Genomic DNA, 21,114 nt, shown 5'->3' on the forward strand with positions numbered 1-21,114 from the left:
AAGGGTCTCGCAAGCGGAGCCTGTGTGCAGAGCCCAGCGCAACCCCGCAGCCTGCTTGTCACACACCAGCCTTGCCCAGAGTGCCTCCCAGTTCCTGGCTGGGAGACTGCCTGTCACTGCCGTTCAGAGCTGGAGAGCGGCTCTTGGGAGCCCTCAGGTGTGTCCATGGGGAGCCTCGGCACAAAGCTGGCAGTCCTCCTGGCTCCATCCTCGCGGCTCTTCCGAAACAAGCTGCGATGATGTGGTTGTCTGCCATTTGTCAGGGGAAGCGTTAAAGCCATCATGGGTGCCCGGTGTGCCCTGGCTGGGTTAATCCGTTAGGAAGGATTATTGTCTCGAGTTATTCCGTGAGGATATGACCTGAAAGACCAAGCGGTGCTACTACAGGACGCTTGTGGGACAGCGCGGGGCCCTCGGTGGCTCCCTGGGTGCAGTGGCGTGGCCATGCCATCTAGTGGCACGCTGTCACGGCCAGGCCCAGCCCCTGGCTCACACCGCCGTGGGGTGCGGGCTCTACCACGGCGGGTGGCGGCCCCCTGCCCGCCCACCCCCCCCCCCCCCCCTCCGCCATGCAGGAGATGCTGCTGCCCACCCCGAGCTGGGGCCGCTCCCGCTCGGTGTGCGCTGGCCCTTTAAGCTGACGCCATCTTTACTACGGGTGCGGTGAAGCTGCCGCCTGGCACTTCCTGCGCCATCCTCCTCATTCCGCCGTTCCGGCGGCGCTGCCCATTGGCCGGCGCTGCCGCACTTCCGGCGTGCGCGGGGCCGCCGCTTCCTTTTCCGGTCGGCCATTTGCCGTGGCGGGAGGTGAGTTGGGGCGCTGCTGCGGCCGGGGGGCTCCATCCGCCGCCATCCGCCCGCCGGGGGCTGTGCCGCGGGCCGGGCTGGGCCCAGGGGACGCTCGGAGCCCTGCGCGGGGGCTGCGGGATGGGCCTGGGCCCGGAGGCGGCGCTGACAGGGGCCCGGCCTGGGCTTGGGCCTGGGCCGGGGGTGGCGGGCTCGGGGGCGATCATAGCCTGTCCGGGGTGGCACGGGGAGCGGGGACGGGCCCTGGACCTGCTGGCCGGGGGAGGCCGTGCAGCTGCCTTTAACCCTGCCCGTGTCCGTAGGCCGCAGCAGCCATGGCGCCCAGCCGCAATGGCATGATCCTGAAGCCCCACTTCCATAAGGACTGGCAGCGACGAGTGGCCACATGGTTCAACCAGCCCGCCCGCAAGATCCGCAGGTGAGTGCCCGCGGCCCGGCTTCCTCGGAGCCTCTCCTGCTGCCGCCGGCTGGAGGTCGTGTAGCTGGGGGAAGCGTCTCTCGCGTTATATCAGCCGCTTAGGAAGATTTGTATTTTTATTTAAAGCTGTTTCCCTAATCTCATTTAAGGCGCTGGGATTGCAGCGGGGTGCTCTTTTGGTGTGGGGTCTCTGGTCGGGGTCAGGCCGTTCCAGCTGCAGTCAAGTGATGAGAAATCTCCGGAATCGCTGTACGACATTGATGATTCCCTTGAACCCTTGTATATCTGATGACTGCGGCTGTTCTGTAGAAGCAGGCAGCGGCCTGTCTGAGTAGCCAGGCCAGTGTTGGGTTTATTTCTGAGTGGTCCCCATGTGGCAGATGCTGCCTGGCAATACAGGTCATCTGGCAGTGTAGGAGGGTCATATCTGGCAGAAATGCTGTGTTTCTCACTGCTGTCCCCTTCGACGACGTTCCAGGAGGAAGGCCCGCCAGGCAAAGGCTCGCCGAATCGCTCCCCGTCCTGTGGCTGGGCCTATACGGCCTATAGTGAGGTGCCCAACTATTAGATACCACAAAAAAGTTCGTGCTGGCAGAGGCTTCAGCCTAGAAGAGCTTAAAGTAAGTATGGGGAACTCATCTCAACCTGATAAAACAAACTCTGAGCTCAGTTGTCTTCTGTTCTGCACATAGACAACGTGCAAGTGACTCAATGAGGTGTCAGTATCTGCTGTGCTGGCTGAACCAGGGGAGAGCTCTGGTGTTCCTGGCTCTACAGGAGCGTAGAAAATGAAGGTCTAGGTTTTTCTTTGTAACTGTGGGTGGGGACGCAGTAATGTGTGTCAGAGTGAAAGGTTGTTTTGAAAAGTAAACGTCCATTTGTCTGCTCAGACTTGCTTAGACAAAATAACATTCAAATCAGGTTCTGATAGAGCCTTAATCGAGTCTCTTAAACTTCTTTTTTGGGGAAAAACAAAAAAAAAGATTAATGGCTTCTTCGTTAAATTCTCTTGTTTCTTTGTGAAACACATTTCTGCTAATTCTAAAAGCTGTAGCCAGCGTGAACCCGTTCGTGTTGCGGACCAAGTAAACCACGCTCAACGCATCCCTAGCAGAAGTAGGGGATGTCGTGCCAGGAAAGGGAACTGTTCTGCCTCGCAGAGCGGCTGTGGCTGTGTCTCATGCAGTAGCTGCGAGTTGGTTTAGGAACACTTAAAGTCTGTGGGAAGTGTTCAGCGCCCTGCGTTGCTTCAGGAAACCCTTCTCTGGGACCTTCCCAGGTGTGCTGAGCTGAGCAGCTGTTAACAGCTGGATCAGGGTGGTCTGCAGAAACCCCCACCCATATATCTCCACACAGCGGGCGGGAATAAACATCAGTGCTTGCTGGCAGCCAGCGTCCACAGCCACCTCTTGTGCGTTGTTTAGTATCTAATTAAAACATTCATAACAGTGAAATTAGTGCATTGAGGCAGTAAAATTGGTCTTCTGGATGCCAAATGCTTCATTACTTTATTTTTCTTTAATTTTTGGATAATGATATAATACAAAATGGTACGCAGATGTTTGTCTTTAAACAGAAAATTAGGTTATTTCTTGTTTAAGATGGTTAGCAAAAATGCTTCTCTAATGGAGCTTGCAGTATTCAGTGAACAGAGTTAACCGCCGGCTGGCTTCATAAATTTCTGTCTCTCGTGTATCAGAGTTTAAATGTCCTACTCATAATTACTCAGGGTTGTGCTTTGCTCTCCTGAGGAAATCCATCTGCAAAAATTACTGTAAAGTCTGCGGAATGTTTTCAGCATTAAAATACAGACAGCAGGATGCCCTTTGTGGCGTAGTTGGTCCCTTTTGCCAGACTCTGGTGCTGCCGATGGGCCGTTCAGTCGGATGCTGAGCCTTTTTCCAGACTTCAGCCCACGGTGGCTGCGCTTGAGCCCTTGTCTGGCTGATGACCGGAGCCGCCCCCGGCAGTACCGCAGTGGCGTTGGGAGATGTCAGGTGCTGACACATTGCACTCTCTCTCCAGCTCGCTGGCATTAACAAAAAGTTTGCCCGGACTATTGGAATCTCCGTGGATCCCCGGCGACGCAACAAGTCTACCGAGTCCCTGCAAGCCAACGTGCAGAGGCTGAAGGAGTACCGCTCCAAGCTTATCCTCTTCCCACGGAAGCCGGCTATGCCTAAGAAGGGAGACAGCTCTGTAAGTGCTTGACGGCTGGAAACGTTTCACAGGGTCTGTGTGGGTAATGTTTTCAGAGGTTTGGTCGTGAGTCCGTCCCGGTGCCATGGTGTGCAGTCAGGCAGTGCTCTTGAACACTTCTCATCACATAAACCCCCTGGGGGGAGCAGCCCTTCTCTCGGGGGCAGCGTGGCTCTCGTGCATGTACGTAGGGGATGGCTGAGCCCAGCGCAAGGGCAGGCCTGGTAGAGTCCCCTTCCACGGGGATCTCCTGGGTTACAGTAAGGCTTTGGGCAGGCGTTTGGCCTGCGGACTGCTGTGCTGCTTGAAGGGCTGCAGCTCGGACCGATGGTCTGTTTGCTGGAGCTTTGTTGAATGACCAGTTTAATTCTAGTTTACAAAGCTAAATTGTCGGAATGGCTGAAAAGCCCGTCTGGAGTGTGTGTTCTGCTGTGGTGACAGCTGCATGGAAAGGGTGAGGGAGGCAAGGACAAACTCTTCAGTGGAGTAGTTCAGTGAAAGCCGTGCGTAAGGCGGTCTCAAGAAGGTTGTTGCTGTTGACATACAAAAATGCTTTTCATTAAAATCTCACCGAGATCTAGAGTGCAGTTTTGCTTTCCTTGGCTCTGCCTGTGCTTCCCGTGGGACGGTGCGAGTCATGAAGCGGGGTGGTGTGGTGCAGCTGTCCTCAATCTTCTGGAGAGTCCGTTGGCTCTCGGCTCCTTAGCCGTAGCGCAGCCCATGGAGCCACCGTACTCGGGCCGCTTGTCGGAACAGGGGAGGATGGGTCTTGAGCTTCTGTACCAGCAGGTACAGATACTTGTGCCTGCAGTACTGTTTCAAGTTTGTTTACTTGAAATCAACTATTTAAAATAAAACTTAATCATTTTTGTGTAATGCCGTACTCTTACAAGAAGCTGGAATTAGCCTCAGAAGGAATTGCTGAGGAATACGCTGGCTATCAAACTAAAAATGGCACAGTAGATGTCAACGTTTTTCCAACTGGCAGAACTCCCGAAAGGCCGCTGCTCCTCTCTGGCCAGATCCGGGCTGATGGATAGCCAGGCAAAACGTGGGTTGTTGATGCGGCACGTCTGTGCCAGGTACTCCTGTAGCTGCGTGGCTGAAACGCTGAATTTGTTACCAGTTGGTGTTAAATCGCCAGTCGGAATTGTTAACAGCGTGTTTAAGCTGGGTACCTGCATAGAGGGCGTGCTTTTAACCGAGGTACTAGCCTGAGAGATTTTCAGTGCTGTTCTTTTTAAATATTTCTTGTTCTCTTGTTATGCAGGCTGAGGAACTCAAGATGGCGACTCAGCTGACGGGACCGGTTATGCCAATCAAGAATGTAAGTGTAAATAAATCACGTTCTCTGTGTGACATCATTGAGACCTTAACTTCATGGAGAGGATTCTCTTCTCGCTGTTCTATAGCGAAGGGTTGCTGTCTCCAGACAGTTCCCATCCTGGATCAGACAAAACCAGGAACAGGTCAAGCTTGTCCTTGTCTTTTGCCAGGATCTGTTTGGTTCAACAGAGCACACTGCAAAGAATTAATTACTTGGAGCTCTGCTAAATTTGTTACCATCTGAGAAAGTCCTTCCTGATGAGCTGTGTCTCTGGCTCCAGAGGAGAGCTCCAGCCACCCGTGGCAGGGGTTCAGGTCAAGATCTGTTGGTTGGGAAAAATCGTGTATGTGATCCACTTCTGCCCTAAATGACGCATGGGAGACGCACAGCTCCGTATGCTCCCCGGAGAAGGCCACAGGCACAGTGACCCCCCCCGGATCACACAATTCCTCTGAGGACACAGGTTAAGGCACACATGCAGCATCTCCAGCGCGTGTTTGTGCTCAGCGCTGCGTCCTCCACCCAGGTTCCAGGGTGCTTTCTCCACTTGTACCTTTGAGGGAGCTCGTCCTGCTGTGAGACTGGGGGCGCTCGGGGTCGCCGGTTGGGGCGAGGGCCGTGTGCTGGCGGCACGGCAGCCCGGGCAGGTTGCGTAGTCACCATTTGTCTCAAAACCCCTCGCTGCTTCCAAAAGGTGCTGTCGATAGCGCGCCACAAACCTGACTCAGATTTCACGTTGCGCCTGTTTTTTCCCTGGTATGTTCTGGTCTTGCGCTGACGTGCGCTGGCAAATGAGGAAGCGGTTGAAACGAGGTGCCTGGTGGAGTGATGATAAGGGCAGGGCCTGTAGATGGCATAAATGCTCTATTCTTAACAGCATCCTGGAGCTGGTGGTAAAAATGTAGCGAGATTAATTGTGTTAAGCCTTAAATACAGTCTTCTCTGGGAGCCTCTGATGTGCAGTCTGACTGTCTGGCGCTCTCTCCCACCAGGTTTTCAAACGGGAGAAGGCCCGTGTTATCTCGGAAGACGAGAAGAACTTCAAGGCCTTTGCCAGCCTGCGCATGGCCCGGGCCAACGCCCGGCTCTTTGGGATTCGTGCGAAACGCGCCAAAGAAGCAGCAGAGCAGGATGTGGAGAAGAAGAAATGAACTGTTCTCCCTAGAACTGTCAATAAAAAAAAATGTAGAAATACGAGTGTGCTGTCTTTTTAGGGCGATTGCGCAGGACTGAGCTGCCCTCCTGGTGTGTGTCGCAGGAGCTGGCAGATCTCCTGGTGCAGATCGTGGGCTGCTCTGCACGGAGGGGTGTGCTCCAGGGTAGTCGCTCTTCAGACCTTGGAAACCTCATTTTCTGGGGTTAGAGACTCCAAACTCCCCTGAAAGTGAAGGAAACGAACACCTCGGCCTTGCGCAGCTCTCTTCAGGGAAGCCTCTGCTGTGTCTCCGGGGACACAGCCCGGGCTCCTTCCCGTGCTGGAGCCTGACACCCGTCTCCCTGTGCTGGGGGCTGCTGAAGCTGACAGTTGAGGGCTTTTTTGGGGTACCCTCTCCCTGACGGGCTTTGTCTCCTTCCCACCCAGCTCTCCGCTGTGCCGTTATTTCAGATTTAATGATTTCCACACCTCTGCCTGTGGTTCTGCGCGAGGCAGAGCAGTTGGCTCTGCTGTGGAAGGTGGGGTGTCGTGGTGGGTGTCACCCGTGGGTGCGTGGCCTGCTGCGGGCAACTGCTTGCCCCGTGAGCCTCACCTGGGGACCCACCGCTCGTGGGGCAGTGACCTGCTCCATAGGAGGGCTGCAGCACTGCCCACGGGAGGAGAAGGGTCTGGGGGCTCTGGCCCATCCTCGTGGCTGTTGGGCTACTGGGCTGTGCCTGCCCCAGGGCAGGGGGCTGATGTGGGGCTGATGGGTCACGGGGCGGCATCGGCAGGGTCTGTCCTGCTCCGGGGAGCGCTCAACCGAGCCCCTGTGCTGGCTAATCAGTTCTGGGGCCGTTCTGCAGCCTGGCTGCACTGCAAATCGACCCTGCCGGCATAATTGAGTCGTTTGTATTCATTAGCAGTTGGGTGACAGAAACTTGGGGATCGGGTGCCATGAAGCGCTCCGGTGGCTGGAGCTCCGGCACAGCTGGGTGAACCCGAGGTTCCTCAAACACCGGAGCAGGGGCTGTCCCTGCCACCGCGGGCGGCTGGCTCGACCCTCCCAGCCCTGCGTCCTGCCGTGGGTCGGCTGCCTCCCGCCCCACTGCGCCATGCCGTGGGGCTGCGGGAGGAGTGGGGAAGGAGAGTGGCCTATTTCTGCCAGCCAGGCTGGGGATTATCTCCCAAAACCCAGAGCCTTGCGGTGCCCTCACGCTCATTAGCCCTATCTGCATTTTAATCCCTCCAAATACGGGCTAATTACATCATCTTTCATAAAGCCGAGCTGACAGCCGCCCTGGGGTGATGCGCCTGGGGGGTGGGGGGTGCCGGGGCAGCCCCTGGACAGGGGATGGGGTGCCCGGTGCTCCTCCATGGGTGTGGGTGCGGGGTGTGGGTCTGGGACACATGGGGAGGGCACCCACCAGCTCTGGGGCACCCCATTCTTGCGCAAGGACCAGGACAAGGATGGGCCTCAGGTGCCCCATGGGGAGGGCGAGGGGCCATGGGGCGCCGGGAGCAAGGGCTGTGCCATGGGGGGGTTCGCCTGGAGCGGGAGCGCCTGCCCTGGCACAGCCAGCGGGGCCGGGGATGCCGGGGACCCCGCTCAGCCCCGGTGCCCGCCGGTGGGCTCTGCTCCGGTGCCGGCAGCGAGGCAGTTAATGGAGCTTGTCGTCTCCCTCTTAGGGCTCCGCTCCCGAACTGCAGCTTGAGTCAGTTGTGTGGAGGTGGCAGCGGCGGCAGCTCCGGCTGGCACACCGGCTCCGGTTGGCACACCGGCTCCGGCTGGCACACCGACCCCAGCTCTCGGCCCCGCCGCGTGCGGAGCCCGGGCCACTGGCACCCAGGTGAGGGGGGCGGCCGGGCAGGGTGGGAGCCGGTGTCCCCTCCACCGGGGGATGCCATGGGGTGCCTGCCATCCCGGGGAGGGGGATGATGCCCGCCGGAGCTGGGGCACCAGAGCCACGTGTCAGGAAGGGCCCGGGTCTGGCATGACTTTGCCGGGAAACTTTGTCCCGGCTGCGGACACCGGGGCGCAGCGGGCGGGCAGGAGGGCAGGGTGGCTGCTCTGCTCCTGCCCGAGACAGGCAGCCCCCGGGGGCTGCGGCTGGGTGGACGAGCCCCGGGCTGGGGCTGGGGCTGGCAGAGCCCCTCAGTGACCCGTCACTTCAGCGTCACCTGGCTGAGTGTCACCAGCATCCAGGTGGAGGGTGGCCCCTGTCCCCAGCATGGTGGAAGCCCCCCCAGTCGCCCTGGGGTGCCACCAGTACCGCCAGCACCAGCCAGTGGCACGGACGAGGACCCGGTGTCCCCGCTGCCCTCACTGGCCATCCCTGCCCGGGCGGAGGGTGCGCTGCCTGTGGGGACAGGAGAGGAGTTTCTGCTCCCCAGCACCAGGAGGGGCACCCCGGGGTGGGGGCTGCCTGTGCAGCCCCAGCTCCCCCCAGCTTCCCAGCCCCACTCGGGTGCCCCTTCCCATGGGACACATCCTCCCCCCGGGGTGGGGCTGGGGCAGAGCTGGGCACGGCCCCACGGGACCCCCTGGGTGGCCTGGGGGGGCTGGCGGGTGGACGGGAGCACGGCATTGCCTGTGGGGCTGGCTGGCACTTGGGGGTACGCGGGCAGTGTCACAAGGGGTGACCCAGCTCCGGCTCACCCCACTGTGCTTTGACACCTTGCAGGGCACCGCGGAGCCATCGGGACTGGAACTGGCCCCTCCGCCTCGGAGGGGGCCGCCAGGGTTCCCTCCACCCACCGGAGCATCCCACCAACACCCGCTGCCACTGGGGAGCTGCACCCGGGCTCCGTCCCCACGCCTGGTACCGTGGGGCGACATGCCCCGGGCATGACGGGCGCCTGCCCGGCACCCTGACAGCAACGAAGGCAGCAACCGCCCTCGCCGCCCCACTCCCCCCGCATGCCCTTCGCCCACGGGGCCGCCTGCCCCCCGTCGCACCCGGCCGCCCACCGTGCCACGGCCACCATGGGTGAGGCCACTGAGCCGTCACCCCAGGCCCCGCTGGCCGTCCTCTCCAAGGTGGAGCTGCGGGTGAGCTGTAAGCACCTCCTGGACCGCGACACGCTCAACAAGTCGGACCCCTGCGTCCTGCTGCTGATGCAGTCCCAGGGCCAGTGGATGGAGGTAGGAGGGTGGGGGGTCACCGCCGGCACCCACCGCAGTGGGGCAGGGTCGGGGGGGAGGCTGTCATGGGGGATGTGACGGGGCTGGGCGCGGGGGGCTGGGCACAGGGTTTGTGTCTCTGGGATGGGGACAGGAGTAGAGGCAGCTCCAGGGTGGCCGCGATGCCCACGGGGACGGAGACAGGGCAGGAGCCACCGCGCAGGGTGCAGGAGAGGGGGGCAGAGTCGGGTGCAAGGTGCAGGAGAGGATGGAGAGCAGGGTACAGGGTGCAGAGCAGGGTACAGGGTGCAGAGCAGGGTGCGGGAGATGGTGCGAAGTGGGGTGCAGGGTGCAGAGTAAGGTTCAAGGTGCAGGAGAGGGTGGATTGCAGGGCGCAGGGTGCAGAAGACGGCGCAGGGTGCAGAAGACAGCACAGAGTCGGGTGCAGAGTTCACGGTGCAGGGTATAGAGCACTAGGGCCATGGGGCAGGGCTGGGCAGGGTCCTGTGGGACACTCGGCAGCGTGTGGGGACAGATGCCCGGGTCAGAGCGAGTGGCCCGGGGCTCTGGAAGGGCTGAGGAACGGGGTGCGCACGGTGCACGGCTCCAGCACGGCTCTGCTGCCCCGGGCCGGGGCCAAGGGATGCTTTGGCACCCCTGGGGTGGATCAGGGCTTCTGGGCTGGTCTCGCCCTGCTTGGTGCCCACAGGAGCCATGGTTGGCACTGGGGCTGGCATTGGCATTGGCGCTGGGGCTGGGACGGCTCCTTCCCATCGCTCCCCATGGCTTAGCTCTGGGCTGGCGCCGGCAGCTCTGCGCTCGCTAATCACCGCTGCTCAGCCGGCAGATTTAGTGCTAAATCCCTCTGCGTGTAATCGACTCTGCTCGCCGGAGCCAGGGCGGGTGGCGAGGGGCCCTGTGCCAGCTGCGGGCTGCGGCTCCCCAGGCTGTGCCATGCCGTGCCGAGCCATTGTACCCAGCTGTGCCACGCTCCGTGTGCCGTCCCGTGCCATGCTGTGATGTGCCAAGCCATACCGTGCCGTGCCGTGCCGTGCCATGCTGTGCAAGGGCCAGATCTAAGAGGGCTCCTCCTGGGCCACCTTTTGGAGGGATCTGAGCTGTCCCCTCCCCATCCCTGCCAGCACGTGTCCCCCAGCCCAACCAGGACAGTGGCTGGAGCCGGCTCAGCTGCTGCCCACTGGGTTCGAGAGCCGAAATGGCCCTGGACATGCTGGCGGGGCTGGGAGCTGGAGCCCCGTGGTGGGGCTGTGGGGCCGGTGGTGCCCACGCAGGAGGCAGGGAGCTGCACGGAGTGGCCCTGCCAGCGCCGCGGTGGTGTGGGCTCAGCAGATGCTGCCGGACCGGGCGGGTGGTGGGCAGGGGCTGGTGGGCTGGCAGGGTGCCCTGGCCAGGATTCGTCCCGTTGAGTCAACGCTGGCAGGGACGGGGTGCGGGGGAGGCTCCTGGAAGCCGCTCGGCAGCCGCTGCCAGCACGGCCAGGAGATGGTGAGCACCCACCCACCCGCCTGGACCACAGTGGCCAGTGACCCCTGCCCTTGGCCAGGGCGGGAGCGCAGGGGCTTGTCCCGGGCATCAGCCCATTGTTCCTACTTGAGCGGAGCCGTGGCAAACCGTGGTCCAGAGGCAGAGCATCCCCTCGAATTGACCACGGGGTTTGCCCGGAGCTCCGTAGGGAGCAGTGCCCTGGCACCTGGGGCTGGCAGTGCTGGCACCCTCAGGGGCACATCTCCCTGCCCGAGCCAGCGCCGGGGCTGCCTCCAAATGCCATTCACCAGGAACAGGCAGGTAAATGCTGGTGCAGGGCTGGTCCTTCCCAGCAGCTGCCTGGCATCCCCCATCCCTACATCCCCATGTCCCTGCATCCCCATGTCCCAGTGTTCCTGCATCCCTGTGCCTGACTCCTGGCAAACTCTGGCATCCCAAGGTCCTGGGCAGCTCCGCTGGCCCCGGATCTGTCCCCAAGCTGGGCTCTGGCCCCACTGCCCCCCCCCAGCCAAGCTCCTGCCGTGCAGGTGGACCGCAGCGAGGTCATCAAGAGCAACCTCAACCCCGTCTTCGCCAAGATCTTCACGGTGGACTACTACTTCGAGGAGGTGCAGAAGCTGCGGTTCGAGGTGTACGACAGCCACGGGCACGCCGGCGTGGGCACGCACGACGATGACTTCCTGGGGGGCATGGAGTGCACCGTGGGGCAGGTGAGCCCGCGCCCCCCCCCTCCCGGGGACACCTGCCGGCGGCGTCCCCTCCCCGACCCCTCGGCTTTTGCAGATCGTGGCGCAGAAGCGGGTGACGAAGCCGCTGTTCCTCAAGTACGGGAAGTTCGCGGGCAAGTCCACCATCACGGTGAGTGGCCACATCTGCACCGGGAGCGACACCAGGCTGAGGCATGCGAGTGGCACCGAGCTGGGGCACTGGGGTGGCACTGAGCTGGGGCACATGGGTGGCACCAAGGAGGGACCCTGGGATGGCACCGAGCTGGGGCACGTGGGTGGCACCCAGCTGATGTGGTGCTGTGACACTGAGCGGGGCATGCGGGTGCCACCAGACTCGGGTACGGCATCGAGCTGGGACATGTGTGTGGCACTGAGCTGGGTCAGTGGGGTGGCACTGGGCTGGCATTGAGCTGGGGCACATGGGGGTCCCCCCATGACCTTCCTTCTGTCCTAGCTGTCATCCAGCTGCTCCCCCGGCTCCTTGGGGGTGGGGAGGGCTCAGGGCCCCCTCTGATGTCCGCTGGCCACCCTGGGGGGTCCCCACCGTGCCAGGGAGGGCAGGGGGATAAAGCCCTGCCAGGTGCTGAGTGCCCTGTGGCCACCTCTCATCGCAGGTCATCTCGGAGGAGATCTCGGGGAACAACGGCTACGTGGAGCTCGCCTTCCGGGCCAAGAAGCTGGATGACAAGGTGAGCCAGGTCCCATGGGCAGGAGATCTGGGGAGGGCTGTGCAGGCCGGGCGGGCAGGACGGGCAGGGCAGACGGTGCTCTGCCTCACCCTCCCTCCTCCAGGACCTCTTCAGCAAGTCGGACCCCTTCCTGGAGATCTACCGCATCGATGATGACCGCAGCGAGCAGCTGGTGTACCGCACCGAGGTGAGGCCCCGGGCAGGATCGGTCCCTCGGCCGGCCCGTGGCCACCCTGGCGGCTGCCCGGCCCCGCTGAGCCCCTCGCCCCGCAGGTGGTGAAGAACAACCTGAGCCCCATCTGGGAGCCCTTCAAGGTCTCCCTCAACTCGCTCTGCAGCTGCGAGGAGAAGAGGAAGCTGAGGGTGAGGAAGGGCGATGGGGACCCCCATCCCTGCCCCGGGGGCATGTGTCCCACGGCTTCCCCACAGCCCTGCGTGGGCGGTGTGCCGGGGACCCCAAGCCTCTGGGAATGGCGACAGGGACGGTGCGGGTGCTGGGGGGGGTGCGGGTGCGTGGGACCCCCAGCCGGGTGCTGCCCCGCCGGGGTTGATCCGTCCCCCCGCCGCAGTGTGTGGTGTGGGACTACGACTCGCGGGGCAAACACGACTTCATCGGGGAGTTCTTCACCACCTTCGAGGAGATGCAGAAGGCGATGGGGGAGAACAAGGTGGGCGTGCGGACGTGGGGACAGCCTGTGGGGTCACCCCTCCCTGCTGCCAGCAGATCCCGTTCCAGGAGGCACCTCCCAGCTCCTCCTCTGGTTTTGGGGCTGTTCCCCCCTCGCTGCCCCCCTCTTTGGGGAAGGGATGGTGGGTCTGGGCTCCTCTGGGGAAATCGGACGCAGTTGGTCTGGAAGGAGCCCATGGGCTGGCTGAGAGCGGGGGAAGGCGGCTGCACGCTGGGGCTGTGGGGCAGTGGGGTTATGGGGCTGCAGGGTTGTGGGGCCGTGGGGCTGGAGCACCATGGGGCTGCAGAGTGGCAGGGTTATGGGGCTGGGGGGTTATGGGGCTGTGAGGCTCAGGGTCATGGTGGGGGGTGCCGGCGCGTGGGCCGTGTCGCCGGGGCTGGGGGGCCGCGGGCAGCGCCGGTGCTGCATGCCGCAGGTGCAGTGGGACTGCATGAACCCCAAGTACAAAATCAAGAAGCGCAACTACAAGAACTCGGGGGTCGTGGTGCTGCTGGACCTGAAGGTGAGCGCCTGCGTGCCGAGCTGTGCCATGCCGTGCCCAGCTGTGCCGTGCCCAGCTGCCCTGGGGCGGCGTGGGGCAGGACCGGCTGACACAGGTCCCTCTGGAAGATCCACAGGGTCTACTCCTTCCTGGACTACATCATGGGCGGCTGCCAGATCCACTTCACGGTGAGCAGTGTCCCCCCACCTCGAAGCTCTGGGGACCGGGCAGGGGCTCCGGTGCTGGGCCACCCTCCTGTCCCCATGGCAGGGGTCCGTGGGCAGCGCATCCCGGCTCCCCTGAGCCATGGCTGTGCCGTGATGCTGGAGAGAGGGGCTGGCAGAGCCACCCAACCCCAAGAGGGACATGCCAGTGGCCCCGCTCACCCCGGGGGACTCACCACCACCACCACCCCTGCCAGGTGGCCATCGACTTCACGGCCTCCAACGGGGACCCCCGAAACAGCTGCTCCCTGCACTACATCAACCCCTACCAGCCCAACGAGTACCTCAAGGCGCTGGTGGCGGTGGGCGAGATCTGCCAGGACTATGACAGGTCGGTTGCTCCGGTGGGTCCCCCAGGACCCCACCAGGACACCCCGGTGATGGCCACCCCAGAACCAAGACCCCCCGGTGATGGCCACCCTGGTGCTGGCACTGCCGGGGCTGGGGCTCCTCACACCTCTTCCCTTGCAGCGATAAGAAATTCTCAGCCCTGGGCTTTGGTGCAAGGATCCCCCCCAAGTACGAGGTAAGGGGGCGGACGGGGTGCCGGGGCCCTGTGGGACCCCAGGGATGTGCGTGTCCCTCCTGGCATCCCTTGGCCGTGGCTCCCCTGGGGGTCGGCAGGTGCCAGGGGCCATGGCGGGTGGGTGGGCACCGGCTGCCCCCTCCCCTCTATCCTCCAGGTCTCCCACGATTTCGCCATCAACTTCAACCCCGACAACGATGAGTGCGAGGGTGAGCCCAGCTCCGTCGGGGCCGGGGGGGGCCAGTCCCATGGCCCGCCCTGTGCCAGAGTCTGGTGCTGCCCCCCTCACCCCTCACATCCCCCCGCAGGCATCCAGGGTGTCGTGGAGTCCTACCAGAGCTGTCTGCCCAAAATCCAGCTCTATGGCCCCACCAACGTGGCCCCCATCATCTCCAAGGTGGCTCGTGTGGCAGCCGATGAGGAGAGGACGAAGGAGGCTTCGGTACGTACCCACTGCCAGTGGGGTCCAGGGTGGGCTGAGACCCAATACGCTCACGCCACTTGTGGCTGCTCCCGTGTCAGAGACGAGCCCTTGTCCGGCTCCTCCCGCATGGGGCTGCAGCGGGGCCGGGCAGCCCCCCCAGAGCATCCCTCCCCCCCCAGCAATACTTCATCCTGCTGATCCTGACGGACGGGGTGGTGACGGACATGGCGGACACGCGGGAGGCCATCGTCCGCGCCTCCTACCTGCCCATGTCCATCATCATCGTCGGGGTGGGCAACGCCGACTTCACGGACATGCAGATCCTGGACGGGGACGACGGCATCCTGCGCTCCCCCAAGGGCGAGCCCGTCCTCCGCGACATCGTCCAGTTCGTCCCTTTCCGGGAGTTCAAGAATGTGAGTGGGGCATCAGTGGTCCGTCCGTCCCCTCCTGTCCCCTCCCATCCCCTCCTGTCCCCAAGGCAGGACCAAGCATCCTGTCACGGCATGCTGGTGCCCCATGGGTGCTGCTCCGCACGCCGGGGCGGGTGGGTGCCGCCATGCCCCGACTCACCCATCCACCCTGATGTCCCCTGGTGTCCCCCGTCCCGCAGGCGTCACCGACGGCCCTGGCAAAGTGCGTGCTGGCGGAGGTGCCCAAGCAGGTGGTGGAGTACTACAGCTACAAGGCCTTCCCGCCCCGCTGCCCCCAGCCCGAGACCCCCGACTCCAACCTCAGCTCGCCCCAGTGAGGGCCCCCCCCTGCTCCCTCAGCGTGGCGCGGGGACGGATGAGGTCCCCAACAGGTCCCAGCCCTGCCGCAGACCCCTCCTCACCAGGCAGGGGGGGCACCGGCAGCCGGCAGCGTGCCCCCGCTGGCACCTGGCCAGGGACACGGGGACGGTCCCGGTGCCCCAGTGCAGGACACCCCCCCCCTCCCCAACTCCACGCCACCCGGGGGGCTGGGGGTCCCCAGCGGGCATTGCCCGGTCCCCGTGGTCTGTGCCCCGCAGCCTGTTCCCGTTCTGTCCCCGCTGTCCCCCTCGTTCCCCGCTTGTCTGTCGCTGTGACATCGTTTGGAGGCTGCATGATGAACTCCCCCCGCCCCCGGCGTGTGGGGGACCCCCCCCCCCAATAAAGCAACCAGCCCCGTGCCCGTGCTGTGTGCTCTCTGGGCGCCGACAGCAAACCTCCCTGAGGGTGCTCAGCGGGGCGCGGGCAGAGGGACAGGCAGCTCCCGGGTGCTGCCCGGCCCCCCTCGCGCCCCTCACCCTGACACCCAGCCCCGGCCGGCGGCAAGAGCCGAACGCAGCCCCCAGCCCCGGCTGCCATACGGGCTGCTCCGGCTGCCCCTATATTTCGGGGAGTTCGTGACTGGCAGCGTGCAGGCGAGCGCCGGCGCTTTGCAGCTGCAGCACTTTGGAGCAGCCGCCGCTTTCAAGTTGTGCCGGAACGGCCGCCCGCCCCGCTGCGCCGCGGCCCCGAAATCCAGGCCACGGGAGCGGGAGCGGAGGCAGCGCCGGCACCCTCCGCATGCCCCTGCCCAGCACATTGCCTCTGCCACGTGCCACGTGCCGTGTGCTGCGTGCCATGTGCCGTGTGCTGTGTGCCGTGCCATGAACTGTGGGTTGCGTGCCATGCGCTGCGTGCCACGTGCTGTGCCATGTGTTGTATGCTGCATCCATACAGTGTGCCACGTGCCATGTGCCATGTACTCTGCCGTGTGCTGTGTACTGCATGCCATGCGCCGTGTGCCGTGTGTCATGCGCTGTGTGCCATGTGCCATGTTCTGCGTGCCATATGACATGTTCCAGGTGCCACATGCCGTGTGCCACATACCATGTGCCGTGTGTTCTATACTCTGCCACGTGCTGTGTACTGCATGCCATGCGCCACATGCCATGTGCTGTGTGCCAGGTGCCATACGCCATGTTCCAGGTGCCACACGCCACATACCATGTGCCATGTGCTATGTACTTTGCCATCTGCTGTGTACCACATGCCATGCGCCATGTGCCATGTGCTATGTGCCACGTGCCATGTTCCAGGTGCCACGTGCCGCATGCCATGTGCTGAGTGCCAGTGTCATGCACTGTGTGCCATTTTCCACGTGCTACGTGCCACATGCTGTGTGCCATGTGCCGCCTGCTGTGTGCTTCATGGTATCTGCTCCGTGTTACACCACGTGCCACCCCCTGTGCCCTGTGCCATGTGTCATGTGCCGTGTGCCGCATGCCATGTGCCACGTTCTGGGCCATGGGCCGTGTGCCATGCTGTGCCGTGTGCCATGCTGTGCCATGTGCCGCGTGTGGCGCACTGGGCACAGTGCCACGCTCTGCCACGTGCATCACACCAAGTGCCGTGTGCCGTTTGCTGCGCCGAAAGCCGGGTGCCGTTCGCGGTGTGCCAACTGTCTCCTGCCACGTGCTGTGTGACACTGCGCCGTGTGCCGTGTGTCGTTCACCCTGTGCCATGCGCTGTGTGTCACCATCCCGGTGCCGGCAGAAGCTCTTGGGGAGGTGACGTCCACTGGGGTGGGGTGTGACCAAAGGCCACCACAGGGACTAAAACTGGGACACAGGGCAGCTGTGACAGGGTAGGGGCCGCCCAAGAGCCCGCCATGCGGGTGCCACCGAGATGGATCCCGGGGCCAGGGATGCGGCCGGCACCCTGGGGGCTGTCACAGGGGTGCCAGCCTGTCCCCGTCCGTGCAGCCGTGTCGGCTCACCCATCCACCGGCACGGCCACGCTGAACCGCCGTGCCCCTCCAGCGCTGCCCGCCGCCGGCACCCTGCACGCAGGCAGAGCGCGCTGCCCGCACCGCCCCGATCAACCCGCGTATTTATAGCTCCTGATTCATCTCCCTGTAAAGCAGGATAATAGACGTCGCCATAGAAACCCAGCGCCTGACGAGCCTGCGGATGCAGCCGGCCCGCGGCGCGGGCAGGGGGCTGCCACGGCACCCTGCTCCGTGGGGACGGTGGGTGCAGGGGGTCCCCACGGGGCTGGGGGTGCCCAGCGTCGCCGAGCCGGGCTGCACCCCCCAGCGGGGCAGGCAGGGCCCCGGTGCCAGACAGCGTCCCCAGGGAGGGTCTCGCCATCTGCCCCCCGCTCAGCCGAGCCCTGGCGAGGGGTCCTGCTCATGCCAGGGCCAAGCCCTCGCCGCCCCCCACTCCCCCCGCCACGGCACTGTGCCACACTGAGCTGGCAGGCGCCGGTTAATTAAGCCAGGGGTTAATTATTGACAGTGCCTGTGCTTCCCAGGTGGCTTGATAGAGCAATTCCTTGGAGCGTGGCAGGAGAGCGGCTGGGGGGGGTGCTTAGGGGGCTGCCAGCCTGGCACACCGCAGGGTGCTGGTGGGGGGGGGTAGGCACAAGCCCCTGGGTGCAAACACCCCAGGAGGGGAGCTAGGCGATGGGGGGGGCATCCAGCCAGGCCGTCCAGGCCACTGCAGCCCCCCCAAAAGCATCATGAGGGGTGCACTGGGGCAGGGTGGGGGGAGAAGGTGTCTGAGGGCGTTGCACTGGGGAAGGCAGAGCCCGGTTTGTTGGGGGGGGGTGTCGTCTCTGGGAGGGTGGTGGTGAAGGAGCCGGCTCCGTGCCACAGGCTCCGCTGGCAAACACCGGAATGGTGCCCCGTGCCGTGACCCCACCCCAGGGCCCCCTGCGCTGCCCACCCGGCCATTGCCCCCCACCCGCAGATAATGTCCCCCGGGGATGGGTCCCCACCCTGATGGGGCCCCGATAATGCCGGGCGCTTCCCGCCAGCGTGACGCCGCTTCCCACCCCACGCCCATGGGAACAGGCTGCCTGGCTGGGAACAACAATAAATATTTATTTCCCCAGGGCAGGCTGGGCGGAAGGTGGGGGGTCACGGCCACGCGCCCCCGCCCCAGGGGAAGGAAGGCCACAGGGATGGCCACAATGCGTGGCCGGAAAAGTCCCCCATCCCTGGGGGGTGTCAGGCAGCTAGTGTCCCCCCACCTCTCCCTGCGGTGGGACCCCCAGCTGCGCCGCAGCCCCGGCCCCTGCGGCGATGGATGGGGCTGTGTACGTTATGGGGGTGCTGGGGGCTCCCCATGCAGGGTGCCCCCCCCGCAGCGGGGCTCCGCAGGCAGCAGGGCAGTCGTGTTGTGCAGTGGCAAGGCCAAGTGCTGCCGGCCCCCCCCGGCCCCCCTCAGGCCATGGGCCAGCGCGCGGGCAGCTCCGAGTCGCCCATCTCCTCCTGGTAGAGGCGGTTGAAGAGGGCGTTTTGCAGAGGGGAGAAGTGGTCGCGCCAGTCCCCCACCACACCTGCGGGACGGAGGGGACGGGGTGGCGGGGGGGGTGTCTGCAGCTGCAGCCCGCACCCCCGTGTCCTCCCCCACCCCGTCCCCCCCCCGTACCTTTCCTCATGAAGCGTCCCTGGCTGTGGTCCATGATTTCGGAGGGGATGAGGGAGTAGTTGGCCATGGCGTTGTCCCGCATGGCGACGAAGCTGCAGTGCTCCTCCAGGGCTGCCAGCGTCTCCGGTCCCAGCGGGCAGCCCAGGAAGGCGCTGAGCCGCTGCGCCGTGCCGCGCAGGTCCTGCGGCGGAGGGGACGGTCAGCCCGGGGCAGCTGGCAGGGACGGGGACAGGGATGGGGACGTGCTGGGGCTCACCTGGTGCAGCTCCTCGTAGGTGACATAGATGATGTCCAGGAGCTGCCGCTGGCCCAACCAGCCCTTGACGTGGTCAAACCAGGAGCCGTAGTGCACTGGGGGGAGGCGGGGAGTTACGGGGGGGCCCTGTGGCTGAGCCCCGGCACCGCAGGGACCCCCGGCCCTTACCCGTGCCCTCGAGGAACTGCGTGAGAAAGGTGTCGAAGGAGCCGGGGTCGGGCAGGAACTTGGCCAGGCGGTGGAAGTGGTAGAAGGAGACGGCGACATCCTTGGGGTTCCTGGCCACATAGATCACCTTGGCGGGGGGGGGAACGGTGTCAGCTCCACGGCTGGGGGGGATTCCACTCCGCCCCGCTCAGAAAGCCCCTGGCAATCACCCTGGCTGCGGGAAGCCCCGTGGGCACGGAATGCCCCTGCGGGGACCCCCCCGGATTGTCCTGACTGCCCCCCCCTCACCTTGGCCTTGCTCTGCTGCAGGGCGGGGGCCAGGACGTGGGCAGGCAAGTGGGTGGTGATGAGCCGGCGGGTGGCCGTGTCCTGCAGCGCATCCCTGAAGTAGATCTGCTCCAGCCAGGGCGCCCGCTCCCAGTTGGGGATGGTCTTGGCTGGCAGGACGTCCCCGTGGCTGAAGAGCAGCGTCAGGATCTCCTGCATCCACGTGGTGCCTGGGGAGGCGGCTGTCAGGGCAGCGCCAGCCCGGCACGGGGCACCGCATGGTATGGCATGGCATGGCAGGGCTCTCAGCACGGCATGGCACAGTACCCTATGGCACGGCACGGCATGGTATGGCACAGCACGGCAGGGCTCAGAACAGCATGGCACAGTACCCCATGGCACAGCATGGCATGGCATGGCACGGCATGACAGGGCTCAGCACAGCATGGCACAGTACCCCATGGCACAGCATGGCATGGCACGGCATGACATGGCATGACAGGGCTCAGCACAGCATGGCACAGTACCCTATGGCATGGCACGGCACGGCACGGCAGGGCTCAGCACAGCATGGCACAGTACCCTATGGCATGGCACGGCACGGCACGGCAGGGCTCAGCACAGCATGGCACAGTACCCTATGGCACGGCATGGCACGGCATGGCATGGTGCGCTATGGCATGCCATTGTATGGCACAGCACGGCATTGAACGGCTCGGCATGGCATGGCTTAGCACGGCGTGGGCTCAGCATGGCACAACGTGGCACGGGGCAGCAGCTGGGACCCCCAGGGCCGCCACCAGTCACACCAGTCTGGGGTTGGGGACAGGATGGGCCTGGGACAGGGGAGGGTGTGGGGGCGGCTGCCCCCCACCCGCAGGGCAGGGGTTTTGGGGGGGAGGGTGGGAGCCGACGGCTGGGGCTGGGCTCCCCTCTGCTGTGCCCTGAGGGGCCAGTGGCCGCTGGGCTGCGGGGACAGGGTGATGCCCTGCCCAGGGAGCAGCTGGCACCGAGCCTGGCCACCTCCCAGCCACACAGGCAGCTCCCGGTCCTGCCGGAGAGCCGGGGGCTGCGGGGCAGAGTCTGTCCGTGCCCCCCCCCCCCCCCCGCCACCAGCCTGGGGGTCCCCAGTGCTGCCCCACTGACCCCACCACCCACCCACATGGGTCCCCTCCCCGTGCCCCATCCCTCTGGGACCCTCCTCGCCCCCCCCCGGCCCCCCACCTGCCCCACCGTCCCTCACCCGATTTGGGGTAGGTGGCGATGACCACGTCGGTGGGGCGGAATTGGAAGGTGGCGGCGAAGCTGAGGGAGTCCTGGGTGTGGAGGTGGCCGGGCAGGGAGATGCCGGCAAAGGTCTCGGTCACCTCCATCCGATCCATGGCCCGGCCGCTGCAGGGGACGTGCCGAAACCGCCCTTAAATAGCTGGAAAAGAGGAAGCCGTCCCGGCGCGAGGGGGCCGGGCTCCCCCGGCACATTCCTGCCGGGGAACGGGGGATCCGGCTGGGGCCATCGCCGGGAGAGCGCTGCCTGCGGGGCCGGGGGGCTGCGGGACGGCGGGACGGGGCTCAGCCCCACGCCGTGCCCCACGGCCGGGCTCCCCGTGGCCGGCACCGTGCCGGAGGAAGGAATTCCCGTCCCGGCGCGCCCCGGGTCAAGGAGCGGGGCTGGTCGTCTCCATGTGGCTCCGTGCCATTCCCAGCAGCCCCGCGGTGCCTCTTGCCACACGCGACACCGTAGCCACCACCGGCCCCGAGGCCA

At 64.5% G+C, this 21,114-nt stretch overlaps 3 protein-coding genes and 1 non-coding gene across 4 annotated transcripts; 3 read left to right on the forward strand and 1 right to left on the reverse strand.

Annotated features, from left to right (window-relative positions):
• The first annotated feature begins 669 nt into the window (after nt 1–669).
• RPL13 (ribosomal protein L13) lies at nt 670–5,943 on the forward strand. Its single transcript, XM_063334861.1, has 6 exons — nt 670–807; nt 1,110–1,225; nt 1,704–1,845; nt 3,251–3,424; nt 4,695–4,751; nt 5,744–5,943. The coding sequence occupies exons 2-6, from the start codon at nt 1,122–1,124 to the stop codon at nt 5,900–5,902; spliced, it is 636 nt and encodes a 211-aa protein (XP_063190931.1). The 5' UTR covers nt 670–807; nt 1,110–1,121; the 3' UTR covers nt 5,903–5,943.
• On the forward strand, nt 1,451–1,532 carry LOC134515738 (small nucleolar RNA MBII-202). Its single transcript, XR_010071104.1, has one exon. It is a non-coding gene; the product is annotated as a small nucleolar RNA MBII-202 (small nucleolar RNA).
• Nucleotides 5,944–7,582: 1,639 nt separating the features above from the next.
• On the forward strand, nt 7,583–15,393 carry CPNE7 (copine 7). The gene is made up of 16 exons (XM_063334862.1): nt 7,583–7,736; nt 8,571–9,031; nt 11,044–11,226; nt 11,300–11,374; nt 11,859–11,933; nt 12,037–12,120; nt 12,207–12,296; nt 12,503–12,601; nt 13,038–13,124; nt 13,232–13,291; nt 13,525–13,658; nt 13,799–13,853; nt 14,011–14,062; nt 14,162–14,295; nt 14,457–14,693; nt 14,891–15,393. Exons 2-16 carry the CDS (start codon nt 8,807–8,809, stop codon nt 15,026–15,028), a joined length of 1,728 nt encoding a protein of 575 aa, XP_063190932.1. The 5' UTR covers nt 7,583–7,736; nt 8,571–8,806; the 3' UTR covers nt 15,029–15,393.
• Nucleotides 15,394–18,091: 2,698 nt separating this feature from the next.
• Nucleotides 18,092–21,013, reverse strand: LOC134514662 (sulfotransferase 2B1-like). The gene is made up of 6 exons (XM_063332753.1): nt 20,596–21,013; nt 19,374–19,582; nt 19,086–19,212; nt 18,918–19,012; nt 18,662–18,842; nt 18,092–18,569 (listed from the first exon to the last, which is right to left on the reverse strand). Exons 1-6 carry the CDS (start codon nt 20,732–20,734, stop codon nt 18,454–18,456), a joined length of 867 nt encoding a protein of 288 aa, XP_063188823.1. The 5' UTR covers nt 20,735–21,013; the 3' UTR covers nt 18,092–18,453.
• Between the last annotated feature and the right edge of the window lie 101 nt (nt 21,014–21,114).

Source organism: Chroicocephalus ridibundus, chromosome 4 (assembly GCF_963924245.1).
Source record: "Chroicocephalus ridibundus chromosome 4, bChrRid1.1, whole genome shotgun sequence".
Lineage (NCBI taxonomy): Eukaryota > Metazoa > Chordata > Aves > Charadriiformes > Laridae > Chroicocephalus > Chroicocephalus ridibundus.

Bases quoted from the DNA above. Each gene is read 5' to 3' on its own strand.
- CPNE7 (XM_063334862.1), top strand. From the start codon at position 8,807: ATGCCCTTCGCCCACGGGGCCGCCTGCCCCCCGTCGCACCCGGCCGCC. The intron at 12,602-13,037 runs GTGGGCGTGCGG...TGCATGCCGCAG, and splicing joins AGGCGATGGGGGAGAACAAG to GTGCAGTGGGACTGCATGAA. The intron at 13,292-13,524 runs GTGAGCAGTGTC...CACCCCTGCCAG, and splicing joins GCTGCCAGATCCACTTCACG to GTGGCCATCGACTTCACGGC.
- RPL13 (XM_063334861.1), top strand. From the start codon at position 1,122: ATGGCGCCCAGCCGCAATGGCATGATCCTGAAGCCCCACTTCCATAAG. The intron at 1,846-3,250 runs GTAAGTATGGGG...CTCTCTCTCCAG, and splicing joins TCAGCCTAGAAGAGCTTAAA to CTCGCTGGCATTAACAAAAA. The intron at 3,425-4,694 runs GTAAGTGCTTGA...CTTGTTATGCAG, and splicing joins CTAAGAAGGGAGACAGCTCT to GCTGAGGAACTCAAGATGGC.
- LOC134514662 (XM_063332753.1), bottom strand. From the start codon at position 20,734: ATGGATCGGATGGAGGTGACCGAGACCTTTGCCGGCATCTCCCTGCCC. The intron at 19,583-20,595 runs GTGAGGGACGGT...CCGCCTCCCCAG, and splicing joins CGCCACCTACCCCAAATCGG to GCACCACGTGGATGCAGGAG. The intron at 18,570-18,661 runs GTACGGGGGGGG...TCCGTCCCGCAG, and splicing joins GGGACGCTTCATGAGGAAAG to GTGTGGTGGGGGACTGGCGC.